Here is a 14,953-nt window from a genome sequence, read left to right as displayed (position 1 = left end):
TTTTTCCTAAGCATGGATGATTCTGATGTCAAGTGAGCACTTTATACACTGTCAGCATCCTAAAATTTGATGATCAGGGTCTCCTACTAAATTTAACTCTCTAATTCTAGCTTTTAATGTAAATCCTTGGAATTTACAATTCAGAAAACAGAGGGTACTTAATGAGCATGGAATCTTTTTGTTAAGCTAAGTAACCTTCTCAGAAAGATACAACCTTCTTTATAATCAAGCAGTAAATACTTTTAGATATAGATTTGACTACTAAAATGAGGCTGCTTAAGCAGACTCGCATAAGAGAAGTTAAAAACTAGCTATTATAGGAGTACTTGGTGAAATTTTGGTTTTCATTTTCACTTCAAAACTTATTCACACATTTTGCTTTCCAAAGTAAGCCTGGGATGGTCCCTAATGTGCGGCAGAGTCCGTAATTTAAGCATGCACCGTGCTTGTGTTGTGTCTTGGCACAGAACTTACCTTCTTTACTCTCCAGAGAGGCACAAACCAAAAATAACAGAAGCATAAGAATCACTTCCGACTGTCAGATGTTATCACCATTCTGAGCTGCTTGCTGAGGCAGCAACATTATTAGAGGGAGTTGCTTGCTTCCCTTGGTACCTCAGACCATTTCTGAACATCAGGACTTTTTTTTAAGCCATCACAAACATATGTTATGCTATAGCCAATTCTTTCACCCAAATCGTATGTTTAGTTCTTAAGTTGCCACAAGTGACAGAGACTGTTCAGGCTGAAGTAATTATGAACCAGCATGAAGCCACTGCTTTATGTTACTGCTTCATGGCTTCAGTTTTACACAGAGCGTGCTCAGAAGGCCAGTCTGTCCAGGAAATGTGCCTCCCTGGCATGTAGGAGCAAGCCTACTTCTTACTTACTTCTTGTTTTCATATAAAGAAATGATGTCTTCAAAAGCATTTATATCGAAATCCTCAGAACAATCAAATGAGAAATCAAGCACTGAGCAGCTGTAAAAGGAACATGTATAAAACCTAAACACTCCAGAGGAAGGCAAAATGCGCCTGTACAGAGCAACATGAGGAGGCAGTTCTGCAGGGCTTGCCCTGCCTCTTAAAAGGCTGTGGAAAACATCAATGCTCCTACAGATCCTCCAGTGATACAGACTGGTTGCAGAGGAATACACAATGCTAAAAGCAACATATATCATGCACAGACAGACAACTCAAAAACTCAGCGGTAAATGGAACTGGAGCTATGCCACCACCACTTGGAATTGCTGGGTCTTACATTAAATAAGCCAGAGTATTGCTTTTATAGCATTGAAACAAGACAGAAATAAAATTTGCTGTCCTTGTGGAAAGATCAAGTTAACATCTGATATATGAAACTGTGACTTGGCAATTCAGGTTTTTTCCCTGACAGGGCTTAAGTACGTGTTTCTCACCGATAGACTTTTTCTACTGGTGTATTTGACCTCTGGAGTTCTCCAAGGGGAATTCTGGGTCCTTGACGCACCACTCCTGTTATGAAATAATCAACAAGTCGGATTTTGACAAAGATGAGAGCATAACAGACCAAAAGAATCTCAAACCACCAACTGCAACTAGCACAATAGCTATCCAAGGGCCTGGAATCTGGGTCTAGTACTTCAGCTGTCGGGCTAGACCGCTTTGTATCTCAAGCTCCCTACTACTAGAAAGCCAACTTCAAGAAGATCAAAACCAGTGCGAAGACAAGAATCCATGTTAGATCCACTACTGTCTTCCCCAACTTTTACAAACAGGACTTCAAATTTGGCACAACCAGCAGGCTGTGCACTTATTGAAGGAGGAAGCCTGAATGATCTCTGATAAAAGAGTGACAAATCTCTTCGGTGTGTGAATGTTAAGCCATTTTTGAAGTCAGTTTTGTCCTTCATACCAGTTTTGCCATAAATGAGTTCCGTCAACAAGGACTAACCAATTGTATGGGATTTGAAAGTGTTCCCAGAGCATTTTTCATCCAATACCTGCAGTCTTCTGAGCTCTCTGGCGTCCAGCTTCTGCAAAGACAGCCATTGCTTGAATAGCCGCTCGCAGAACAGCCCAGCGGAACACAGCCACGGGGTCCATTCCGATCAGCTCCCGAACGTAAGCGCTGTCACTGCTTCGTAGTAAAGCAACAATATCTGGTCTCATGTAATCCATATTTTTCTCTCTGAAATCCTGCAAAACAGACACATTGAGCCACAAGCTCTCAGAAAAGCTGTGTTTTGACCCAAAAATATATATAATCCACTATTCTGAATAGTTCTCACTGTAGCATTATCCTCCAAAAACCCAAACCCAAAGTGTATCTGAGGACGCATCTGATACATTGCAACCCCAGCAAGTTTTCTACACCCTGGCAAGAACTATCAGAAAACAAAGAATTTTTTTGGTTTTTGGGGCTCATCAGATCTATCACCTACTTTTATCTGGTATTTCACTTTCCCAGCAAAGTGTCGAATAATAAAAGCAGGCTCCATCACTGGGGTTCCAACAAAAAACTTGTTCTCCTCATGCTGCTGTTTGAATTTTGCAAGGAGAGTTTGGTTGGTGGCATGTGGAAAACTAGGAACACAAAACAGAATAAGTCAGCTATTACATTTACTGAGGTGCAAGGTGACAAACACCTATTGATCCTTGGGGAAAGTATGGTATTGTTCAAGGCCTTACACTTTAATGGAGACTTACACCCCTGCTTTGAATCTTAGAGGTGGGCCTAATTTCTGGACCAAAACCAAGCAGCTCCACTCACTGCAGAATATTCTGAGGTTTCAAGTGCGTCAATGCTTCCTCCCACTTCACCAGTCAAGTATGCGTAGTACCACATTAACTATTAACCAAATTTGCTACTTAATGTTCCAAAGACTTACAGACATGCATTTCACTTTAACTGGAATGCCATGGTAAAACACAAAAGTGAACATTTCTAAGTTTGCTTGAGCCAAAGTTCAGTTTTAGCACCAATTTGTATCACCACCATACTGGAGTCATTAAAAACAAACTACAGCATAGGGAATAGTCACAAAAATGACTCTTTGCTTCCCACAACATTCCTCCCCGTCACATGGCTGTTTTCAGAAGACATTTGTTGCTTACTTGCTTTCTTCATCCAGAAGATAGAAGAGGCCAGTGGGCTTCTTGCTGATTAAGTGAATGCAGGCCACATTATCAGTATAGTCAATATTGTGCCAAGTGATCCCTTCACTCTTATATTCCTCCTGTGTAGCTCAAGAGAAGTCCCTCATCAGTACAGTGCCCTGACCTTTCATGTCTTTTTGTCTAAGCAGTTAAAATACATCCTTGGCAAGTTGAATTTGTTAGTTCAGGCAGCAGAAACAAAAACAAGGAAGATTTATAAATAAGAACAGAACAGCAGGAATCCTGGGGCAGATCAAAGGTCCATGGAGGCAGGACACTCAACAGCAGATGCTTGGATTCAAACTATTTAGCAATCAAAACAGCCAAAAGAATGTTTTGCTGTGCCTTCCCAGCAACCAGCAGTCTACAGACTTGGAGGCAACCATTACACCTACATTGTTAAACCATAGGTAGATACATATTGGAGGAATTTAAGTCTATTTTTCTCTTCCATCTTTCTTACATTATGAGAAACAATGAGCATTTAATAGCAAGTTCCAGAATTGCTAAACTGCACTTTCAGACAAAAGAACAGAAGTTTCAAAAGAGGCAGTTCAGCCCCACACAACACAAACAGCAGAACTTCCCTAAGGAAGCAACATGAACTGCTTAGGTTCAAGAAAACTTAGAGCTCTCTTTGAGAAGAGAATATGAAGCTCTTGTGCTGAAATGACAATGCATCAAATGCTTGACAGGACAAGCTTCCCATTATGATATGGAAACAAAATATCTGGTTTTCCTAATGCTGCAAATTCCCATTGGAAAAAGAAAATTATAAGGTACTAATGTAAGAAAAAAAAAAAGTCAGACAGAAAATTAACTAAGTTTTGTGTTTAACAAAAGACAAAGAGCAGCGCTCACTATTCTATATGATGATGATGATAAGAAATAGATTATACAGTCTGCCTAATGACAGGCTGCTCAGTGTGCATGCTGAATTACAGACCCAAAATGCCATTTTCCACACACAAAAAAGCCTTTCTTTAAAAAGATATAGACATCACCCCTGAGGGCCCTCAGGCTGCAAGAGATACAGGAAGTGGATCATTCAGGGATTAAGCTTCTTTGGAAAAAACAGGGCATTAGAAAAAAGAAAACAGTGTCACTATTTATCCTAGTTAGCCTGGATAGCCACTTCTGTCCCAAGTTATAAAACAGGGACCTCAACATTATGTTTACATACCAAGTTTGCATGTTTGGTCATTTTCTCTTCTTTAAAATGCTTGTTTAAAGTTATCTACATGCTGTTGACAAAATACCAGTCGTACAGAATGACTTCCTTCTTTCAGCTGAGTGACCTGAGAAGAACCTTTCAGCCCAAACCAGACAGAAAAACCCGAGTCTAGTGCAAAAAACCCCCAAACCTCAGTCGAGAAACAGGATCTGTTAGAGCCTGCAGCACTCAACAGGCTCTGTAAGAAGATGATACCATCTGCAAGCAACTAAATCAACATCCTCCAGTAGTATCAGGATTTCAGAACTACTGCCAATATCAGCATTCAGTTGCATCCCTTAAACGCAGTCAGGTCAAAGAGGCAACAAAGATATTTAATAACCAGCAATAAATATTTAATAATTAGTTATTAAATATTTAGAAAGTAACAAAAATAAAAGAAATTGTTTCTGGACCATGAAAACAAAACAAAAACCTGGAACCAGCACCTCAGCTACAGTCTTTCAAAGTCTGCAGTTTTATCTGATTTCTGTCTGGTATCATCTGAAGGTCTTTTTAAGTTTCTTACAGTTGGGCAGAAACATCATACTAGCCCTCTGAAGAAAGACCGAGCTGTCATTAGGACATGTAGAGCACTAAATACAGCAAAGCTACAACCTTCAAACAATAATAAGCAGTAATGAAGCAAATTAAAAAGAAGTCTTTTGGAGCTATATTCAAGCAGTTATAAAAATTATGCCTTGTGGTTTTGCAGAACAGTAACTAAGTTTGCATAACATATGATAAAAACCAGGTTTTGTTTCAGCAACTGTTATTTCTTACCTGTTCCAATTTGAAAATGTGCTGATTGAAATAATACTGAAGCTGTTCATTTGCATAATTTATACAGAACTGTTCAAAACTGTTGGTTTCAAAGTCTTCAAATCCAAAAATATCAAGTACACCAATGGACAAACACTGAAAGAAGATGTGGAAACCTAGTTAAACAATCTGTCATGCACTGACTTCACCTGCAGCTACCCATTACAAAAAGCACTTTCGCAGTTATGTCTATGTCAGAACCAGATGATTAGATACAACCATAGACTTCAGAAGAATCAAAGCTTATCCCAGGTATCTGAACACACCATCTATAGCACTGCCTGTTAGCTCCAAGTACACAACTGCCTACAAAGACTGGCTTTTGTGAGAAACTTACTGTAACAGATTCTTCCATGTCCTTTTTATTAAGGAGTGCGTGATTAATTCGCAGGACAATCCAATCAAACAAAGCACTGTATAAGGACTTTGCCATTGAATCACGAGCTGTTATTGCCTGCAAGTGAAACAGTGTTCAGAACTCGGGTTAAAAAAGCATTTCTAGTTGAGACCAGCATCAAATCAAAGGTTGCAGTCCTAACAGAGACAAAGAAAGCCACCATTTTCCTTTAAAGCTAACTTCTAACTTTCCAAATGGCCCTCACTAAATGTGAAAGTGTACCACATTAACTTTTTTTAATCCAAAGATAGCAATTGCAGTTAGTTAAGACCATTTTACTACTGTTCTTTTACTCACCTCGTTGAGACTATATGGCAAAATAAGCTTATCGTTAGCAGTCACAGTTTTTCTTTTTGTTAGCACCTCTACTAGAATTTCCCGTTTAACCTTTAAAATAAGCAAGAACAAGAGTTACTGTCACCCTCAAACTCCCAGTGAGCAATGTGATAGCAACAGTGGACATCCAGTTTCCTCAGAGAAGGCCAAGCCTTTTGACAGCAGCTATGTTTATCATTCATCAATAGCTTTACAAGTCCTTCAACATCTTTAGGTTATTTCTCAGCTTAGATTCATTTAGATGTTTCCCTATGGTGGCAAAGAACACATCTCCACTAAATTCATTCCTGCTCAGCTCTATGATAAGCAAGGAAACAAATTCTATTTCCATGATATGGGCTATATTCCATCCCTAGCCCAAACAAATTGTTTCGTCCATTTCCCCTCCCCATAAGCTTTGTGCAAGTACCATAAACCAGATCTAGATACACCAAACTAGGGACCAATATATCCAAGTAAAATGCTGAGACAGAGCATGATACAAAGGTGGATCAAACATGAGAGCTAGAGAGAAATACTCTACTTTCAAAAGCTGGGAAAGAATGTCCAACACTTCTGGAGGTCCCACTTCCAACCCTTCATCACGACCTGTAGCTTTCTTCTTGTAGGTAACGTTGCCCAAATAAAGAATAGCTGAAAGTATTGCAAAAATCCTAAGGAAGAAAAATTGAATTTCATGAGTGTTTTTCTTATGAGTTCATTACAACAGGTTAGCAGCTTAATTCTGCTTTCAAGAATTTGTCTGCAAGTCCTCAAATATTCAGAATAGTTTGGGTTGGAAAGAACCTTAAGATCATCTAGTTCCAACTCAGCTCACCTTGCTTCCCACTGGACTAAATGTGACCGCAACACATATGTGGTTTATTGCAATTCATGAACATTAACTAGCCAGCAGTAACAAAAGCTTAAACGATTCTACTTACTGTTTTTTTGTTGCTGAAAGGAAGCCAACCATCTCCATGGCTTGTTTTAATCTTTCAAAGTCATGTCGGAGATCTTCCCCATCTTCAATTTTCAAGTTATGCTGGGAAGAGAGGTCCATAATTAAAGGCAAAGAATGAAGCCCAAACATCACAAAGAAAACAAGTACATGTTCTGCTGTCATTCACCCTTAACACGACAGATAGACAACACTTAATCAATGCAGGGGTAAATCCCTGTCACAGATTACCTGATTGAGGTAGAAATAATCTTCAGGTTGCTTGAGGTGAAATTCTTTACGCTCTTCCTCATTGACTCCAAGTAGCAAATAATAAAAGACATGGTAGTTCCTACAAAGACAGTAAATCTCTCTTTCATGAACACAGAATAATTTTTCTTTAATTTATGTACTTCAGATCATCTTAAACTCTTGCATGGATTGTAATTGTGTTAGCAAATTGTCTTGATCTCTTACCTTTCATCTTTTTCTTGAGAAACCAGGCGAGATTTTTCAAGCAGGTATTTTTCAACAACAGCCCTAAAGAGCCACAAAACATGAAAAAGCAGCATGAGGGCAAAAGAAAAGACCTCCCAAAACCTCACACAGCAACTACCAGGAGTTCAAATAATGCAATCTGTGCTAAAGCATACAAGAGAATAGCTCAGTCACTATCTTCAATCTAAACCAAGAATTTCAGTACGCAGAATACTGTAACTGGAACAAAGAGAAACACCCATCTTGGGTACTTGGGTTCAGCAGTCATAACTGGGAAAAGGCAGACAAAGCTAGGAAAGCTCTTGATGAAAAACTAGTTGGAGAAACAAGCATGCAGAATGCTAACAACATGTTGTCTACTCTGAGATTAACAGTTATCTGACAAGGAATGCAAAGACTACGGGACCCCAGAAATATACTGGATAACTGATTCTCCATCTAACAAATGTTAGATGTTTTAGGACAGTATATACGTCAGCCTAAAATGGAAGCCAGCCAGAAACCCTACAGTTTGACAAAGTAATCTCCTAAATGATAATCTAAACTCCTTGACACGGGATACAATGAATGAGGCCAAAGTTGAAGCAGATTTTTCTCAGGCTGAAGACAAAACAAACGTATCCAAATTGTACCTAGTTCAAAGCAAATGTGGTACAGGGTTGCCACTCACTTCTGCTATTGCCATTTGGTAAACTGCAAACACCACGATGACCCAAAGGAAAGACACACCAGAGCACACAAGTCAGTGATAGCTAGTGGCACTCCAGAGTGCAGCAAGCTTCCACTTCAGGCAGAATTCCATACCAATATTAAGTATTACAGCCCTGCACCTGAACTAGCCCAGGTACATCTTGACAGTGGGGTAAAAAACATTAATAGAATTTTAAGACTTAAATGTGACTATCATATATTTAAAAATGAAAGTATAGAATATTTCATGTTTGACCTTCAGAGAGAAGCACACGTTTCAACTAAGTCAAATAAAACCATAATTATATAGTCTCCCTTATAACTGGTGCTGAGATTGTTCTTTACAATGGCTTCCTCAAATCTCTTTCGCTTCTCCCAGGTCCTCTTAAAAATTCAGATCTTCTGTTTTTAATGCAAAATGGAAGTGACAATGGATGTTGTGAAAAAAGCCTTCATTTAGCATGAAGGTAAAGATGCAGCAGCAGCCAACTTCTTAACCTGATATGGTCATACAGCAAGGTAAGAACATTATCCATCACCTGATTATTCCACAACTCGGTTAGAGCCTTGAAAACTCCACAGCAGCAAGCTATTCTCACAAGAGAACCACCTCAACAACACAGCATTTTACATACAACAGTCTTCACCAATTCCTAAATGCACAGAGATTGACCCCAGCACCACTTCAGACTGTACTCACCCTCGGACAATACCATTTTCTAAATAGTTGACTTGAATAAACTTCCCAAAACGACTGGAGTTATTGTTATGTGCTGTTTTTGCATTTCCAAATGCCTGTAATAAAGCAAAAAGACTTAATTTTCAGTTAAGCAAAATATGTTAACACACACCTTTTCTCTTCATTGTTCAGCCTCCTGTTAGCTTGCAGAATAAACATGAAATACTAAGGCAATGGTAGTATACAAATACCAAAAAGGCAGTTTAAGAAGCCTCCACTCCTTACAGCTCTATATACATTTATTATTTGCCCCATGCAATAATATTTGATGGACTGAGGGAGGGGAATAATACATTTAGCTATTTCTCAGAGTACAGGAAAGGTAATCACAGCCGGAATGTGTAAATCACCCTCAATGCTAACAATTATGACCTTAGAGAGGCTATTCAGTAGGAAGATGACAGCACAATTACCATGAAATTGCCTCTCCCAGTCCACAAACTATATCCTATTCCCTAATGTACTGCTCCCACTCAAAAACTTCACAATGAACACAGTTTTTCTTTAAGTGAGAAGGGAACACGAAGATCTCATTTCTAAAGTCCAATGAATTTTCAAAGTTGTGTATTCAAAGAAACAGGAAGAAGACAAACAGAAAGCCTTTGGTTTACAGAACCACGTCACTCACTGGGAAGTTAACTCCGCTATGCGCCACTGAAAAACGGAGTTTCATTATGAGGCATTAGGAAAGGGGAAAAACTAGGGATGGCACAGATCCTAACTGCATCTTTAATACTTCTGCCTGCATCATGAGCCCGCTGATAGTTGCTAGTATATACAATATAATATCCTTTGCATGAGCTGCACTTAAGAACTATAAGGATAACTTACTACATCCAGAAGTCCAGTAGAATTAGTAATTGGGAATGTTCTTAACTTTATAAACTCTTAACTATGCATTCTTAGCTTCAGAGAAACTTGTGATCCTTCTAACATGCACGAGGCAATCCAGCATAATGAGAAGAAAGCCTGTGTAAAATACAATTGTCTGGAAAACTACACTGCTCCGTGCAGACTATCACCAGCAATTCCTGCCACAGATATTTCCTCTTCAAGCTCCAAGCAATGAAGGCCTCCATTAGGAAATCCGCCTCCCCTAATATAGAACATTCATGGAATGATTTCATAAAAATGCCACCCTCTTCCTCCACACACACATCCGGAGAATGATGGACATGAATACTGTACACAACATTGAACTGAACTCTCACACACAGAACTGCCCCATTACGGTGTATATCATGGGGAGAACTGTTTTCATGACAGTCAAATGTCTGTTTATTGAAACCCTCCCCTTTTTTGGGGGGCATTTTGGTTTGTGGGGTTTTCTTTTCAGACTACCTTAAGGGCTGCAGTGTGATCCTGGATCACTATTACTAAAACAGGTTCTCAAAGCTCTACTGGGGGCTGCCCAGTGTTCAGAGAACCTGAGAAACTTCTTACGAACTGGGAGAACGGCCAGAATTCTTCAGACAGCTGCTATTTCTGACTGAGAGGAAAGAGCTAAAGGAGCTCTTCCTGTGCAGGGTGAAAACCCACAGGGTGGTTTTCTGCTGTAACTTCAGGAAAGTCAGTGGGTTTCTAAAGAGACCATTTGTGTCCAGCACTGCTTATAGATGACTGAGGCTCAGTTCAACCTTCTACTTTCTAGAGACCGTGCTACACGTGACATGATCCCCAATCACATTTTCAAAGCATTGACCAGAGTCATCAATATCTTTTTATAGCTACTATCCAGCAAGTTATCAGCCAGATGTGTTTTTCAGAGCCCATTTTGCATACACATGCATATTAATGTATGCATAAAATCCACGTCAATTCCTTACAGTTACCAACCATCACCAAACCAAAAGCGGAAGTCGAGTAACATCAGCCCAGCAAATATTCTGCTTTGCAAATCAAAACCCAGTTCCTCCCAGCTGTGGCTCTCTGGAGAGCACCATCCAACTTCTCAGGTAGTGTGGCAAGAAACCTGTTGTAGTGAACTTTGCCAGGCTGCAGAACAGTGCACTTGCAAAGTGATTCCAGAAAAAGCTTCTTGTTAGAAAGTTGTTTGAACTGAAGGCACCAGTTAACTCTCAGTTTGCTACACATAGCAACCAGTATAGCTAAATTTGCCACATTAGGTTTTAATAATAAACATTTGGCATTATAGAGTTAAGAAATCCCAAGCCCAGGCTTCCTGAAAAACTTTTCTTAGTGATTACTCATGTAACTAATGAATACAGTTTAAAACTAAAGGCTCTTATGATCTCATGTGTCTGGTATTTAGTCAAAGCATACAGCAAATTCTTAAAAGCTGATCTAATATTAGCAGTTTTAGGAAAGTTTTCATGTACTGAATGGTTTTCTCATAAGAGCCTTTGACATCTACAACTCTTTAAAGAACATTCCAAGTTGCTGAACATTTTGGGTGGGGAATTTTTTTGGGGGGTAACATTTAACTTTAAATTCTAATCACTGCTACCACACTCTTCAATACACTTTGAAAAGTTAACCGTATAAGAAGTGACATTCCTGCCTAAAATCGGAAAAGTGCCAAAATTTAATGTGTTAAATGGTTTGGTTTGATAGTGGTTAAATATCTTCACCCTACTGTAGCTTTATCCTACAAGAATAAAAGAATTAGAGATAAGAATGAAGCTCCCATATTACCTAGCTATTGCTCTGCATGCAAAGCATCTTTCACAGCTAATTCTGGCCAGGTACTCTGCATACCTAGTTCAGATTCAAATGGAATATCTCCCTGGTTTGCCTTTACAGAGACACATACGTCTTTACAGAATAAATTCCGAGGATGTGAGGGGACAAGAGAATTTCAGCTAAAGAGAAATAATAATTTCTATAACCAAACCCATTTATTATTTTCCCATGTGAGTCCATGAGGAAACAGGTAAAAATGAGAAGCTATATCTAAATCTCTACATTGCAGAACACTAGGCTTACATGAAAGAGAGTGAATCAAAAATAACAAAGGCCAGCAGGAATAAGAGTTGGGATAGCCTATTCTGGGAGTCAGGAAGTCATCCAACCCATCTCTCTTACCTTGGAATGCAAGAGGCATAAACTGAAGTCTGCTACTTGCAACTCCTACAACAGTGACAGCTTTGAAATTATTCAGGAAAATGCCAAATTCTCCTTTTATTTGCTGTAAAAAGAAAACCCTAAACCACACACATGCTGCTATCATGGAGCTCAGGAACACAACTAAAAATCTCACTCCATTCATTCACAACTGCCAAAATCTGAAAGCCATGAGTTCCTATGCAAACCACCCTAATCCATGGCAGAAAAGCCACTGCATAGCCCAATCTTTCAATGTGCCAAATGACATCCAAGACTCAAATTGCACACCATAGAAGAGGAAATGACTGCTTCAGAGTTGAATTCAGTTTAGTAGTGGTCTTAAACATGCTGCAAAATATCTGCTCATCCACACAGAAGTTGCAGTGTTAAGGGTAATTTTGCAACTCTCTGCATGTTGTACGATGTCCTGGGGAAGTCTGAGCAATACACATGATACAACTGCATTAAGGACAAGGTGATTTTTTTCCCCCCTCCAAGAGATGTGTGCAGCAGGGAGAAGTATGTAACAAATTTCTACCAAAAAAAGCTTAGTAACATCCAACCAACTGGAAAAAGGAAGTTCCATTCCTCCTCTGACTATGATTCTTAAAACAAACGCAGGCAGATAATAGCCTCAAAACAACTACTTTCCCTTAAATAGAACAGACTACACCCACTAAATATATATATGCAGACTTTTATGGTAAATCCAAATGAAAACCAGAGTTGAAGCACCACTCAGCTTAAGTCTATCTTATACCAAAACCGCAAGCACAACGGGACTGTAATAAAGAAAACAGAGCCGACAGCAGATTGCTTTACTCTGTTTTCCACAGAAAGGTAAAGCATAAAGGTTTACTTTCTACAATTTAACAAGCTTTTTATTATGCTGAATGCTAGAAAAACCTCGTCCCCACCTGATTATGCTGACAATATTCAGATTTACAACTGCCTTCTTTAGGAGAACACTTAATGAATGCTTCCTGTTGGACTTTCCATTTTATTTGGGTCTTAATTCTTTCGAAAGAATGGCTCAGTGCCATTAAGAAATCTTTAAGAACATATCCAAAGAGAAAAAAGGAACGCCTATTAAAATACTACATGAAAAGGTACGACAAGTATTTCCACCTGTCCCTCCTCTCCTCAGCTTCCACTGCAGAGGGAAATGAACTTCCAGCACACTAAGAAAGTAACTTCTGTCATAAATTCAGGATACTAAGGGTTACAGTTAACAACAGACAGAAGCCAATAGGAGCTTTGCTGCCAGAAGAGGAAGCTCCAATTCCCTCTTCTATGTCCCTTGCTACATGCTCCCACCCCCTTGCTCCATTTTCAGCCATTTACTACAGTAATTGGTTTGAAGAATCTAATAAATTTAAATCTCCAAAGTAAGTTTAGTCTTCGACTGCACACTCCGCATTTTACACTTGAAACACGCATTTTAAGCCATTTTTCCTTGATGAAAGGAAAATAGAAATTTCTTGGAAACTTCTGAAGTGTGTACGGTAAGGTTCAATTTTCTCATTTGAGACTTCAGAAAACAAAGGTTTGATTCATTATTCCAAATATTAGTTCCCAAATGTAAATTCCTTCTTAGGACTTCAACTGTGAGTAAACTGAACTCAACGGTTAATACCAGAAGGCAAAACTCCAAGTCAGGGAACTTGACTTTAAGCACTAAATTTAGAAGAGGATGAAAAAGTCAAGAGTATCTGAAAACAGTGCCTATCTTTATCTTCCTGCCAGTTTTAAAGCAACTGCTCTTCATTTGAGATGATTTATGTCAACCTGGAGAAACAATTACAACCAAAGTCTGAGCGCAATTTCTATAGAGCCAAGGCAACTGTACATCACATGAACAGTTGAAAACCAGAACAGACTGCACCTGTAGGCTGTGCTGAAGCATTGCTGTTCATGGAACAACCAGCTAAACTATTAACAATGGCTTCTCTTCACGTTACTTACAGATTTGAATACGGATTAGTTGGCCAACTCGGAAACAGGATTCCTTAAGAAATACATTTCTAAGTTCACTACGTGCAGATAAAATTCTAAATCCACCTCCATAATATGCTAATAGTGCTCACCTTTCTGTGCTGGAAGTGTTTGCTTTAGCTACTTGATCTCTTACAAAAGGTCAGCCTATAAGTAGACATACTTTACTTCGGTCTAAGGAAAATAAGAGGTCACTAAAAAGGGGAAGTTCTGAGACAAACTGCAACTGGGTTTTATGATGTAGAAGTCAGGGGAACAGACTTCAGTCAAGAGTAAATTTTCATCTCTCATAAGGTCTCAAAACTTTGGAATGAAACATATCATTCCCCAGCACTTCAGGCACTACAAAACCCTTCATGCAAAAAAACCCCTGAAACATCCATTTAAGAAAAAATCCCTTGTACCACTTTAGTTCCCTTAAGTAAAAACCAGAATGAGTCACCACAGTTGGATTTAGAAGTGACAAAAATCTAACAGAAGAGTTTGTCATCAGTTTGACTTCCACAAAGCAGAGTAAGCTTCCCATGCATCCCTCCCCAAGACTAAGATGTGATTTGGATTTGGCTTTGAAAATTCTACTTAGTGACAGGAATTGCACAGGAGCATCAACACTGGGAAACACGGAAGCTTCCCTGTCAGCTGAATCACTCCACTGTATCCCAAGTGGGATCACTTGATTTCACTCCTCTATGCTCCATCACTTTTTGATGTGCTCTAGTTACGTGAACAGGGAAGTCTCTTCCCACTACCAAATTTCAGAAGAGAGCCTCACACTTTCAACAACATGTACTCCAACAGCCATGTTAGAATTCATCTGGCAAGTTTGAGAGCTAAGCTTTCAATAATCATGCTTTCAGCTAGCAAGACTATTTTCTTATGAAATGCATTACTGAATGCTGAGGGGAAGTCTGAAGAAGTTGCAGGACTTATGACAACCAATCCTACTGTAGAAAAATCACCAGTATCTCTTCATGAACACTCCTAAACATACACAACATAGAATCACAGAATGGTTTGGGTTGGAAAGGACCTTAAAATTATCCAGTTCCAACCCCCCTGCCATGGGCAGGGACACTTCACTCTAGACCATGACACCCAAGGCACTGTCCAACCTGGTCTTGAACACTGCCAGGGACGGAGC

General features: G+C 39.2%; 1 protein-coding gene across 3 annotated transcripts in view; it reads right to left on the bottom strand.

The window, feature by feature from the left end:
* MYO9B (myosin IXB) overlaps window positions 1-14,953 on the bottom strand; it is a 42,057-nt gene that overhangs the window by 16,141 nt on the left and 10,963 nt on the right. For 2 of the 3 annotated variants that reach the window (XM_080633903.1, XM_080633905.1), the window contains exons 3-14: window positions 8,713-8,807; window positions 7,302-7,364; window positions 7,077-7,176; window positions 6,829-6,929; window positions 6,429-6,558; window positions 5,867-5,956; window positions 5,510-5,626; window positions 5,134-5,268; window positions 3,096-3,217; window positions 2,423-2,564; window positions 1,982-2,177; window positions 1,418-1,493 (exon numbers count right to left, since the gene is read on the bottom strand). In XM_080633903.1, the coding sequence (XP_080490029.1) occupies window positions 1,418-1,493; window positions 1,982-2,177; window positions 2,423-2,564; window positions 3,096-3,217; window positions 5,134-5,268; window positions 5,510-5,626; window positions 5,867-5,956; window positions 6,429-6,558; window positions 6,829-6,929; window positions 7,077-7,176; window positions 7,302-7,364; window positions 8,713-8,807 (1,367 nt within the window). The remainder of the gene's footprint in view (window positions 1-1,417; window positions 1,494-1,981; window positions 2,178-2,422; window positions 2,565-3,095; window positions 3,218-5,133; window positions 5,269-5,509; window positions 5,627-5,866; window positions 5,957-6,428; window positions 6,559-6,828; window positions 6,930-7,076; window positions 7,177-7,301; window positions 7,365-8,712; window positions 8,808-14,953) is intronic. The other variant, XM_080633904.1, reaches the window with a different exon arrangement.

Source organism: Psittacula echo (assembly GCF_963264785.1).
Source record: "Psittacula echo genome assembly, chromosome: 24".
NCBI lineage: Eukaryota > Metazoa > Chordata > Aves > Psittaciformes > Psittacidae > Psittacula > Psittacula echo.
This window is presented reverse-complemented; position numbering and strand designations above follow the sequence as displayed.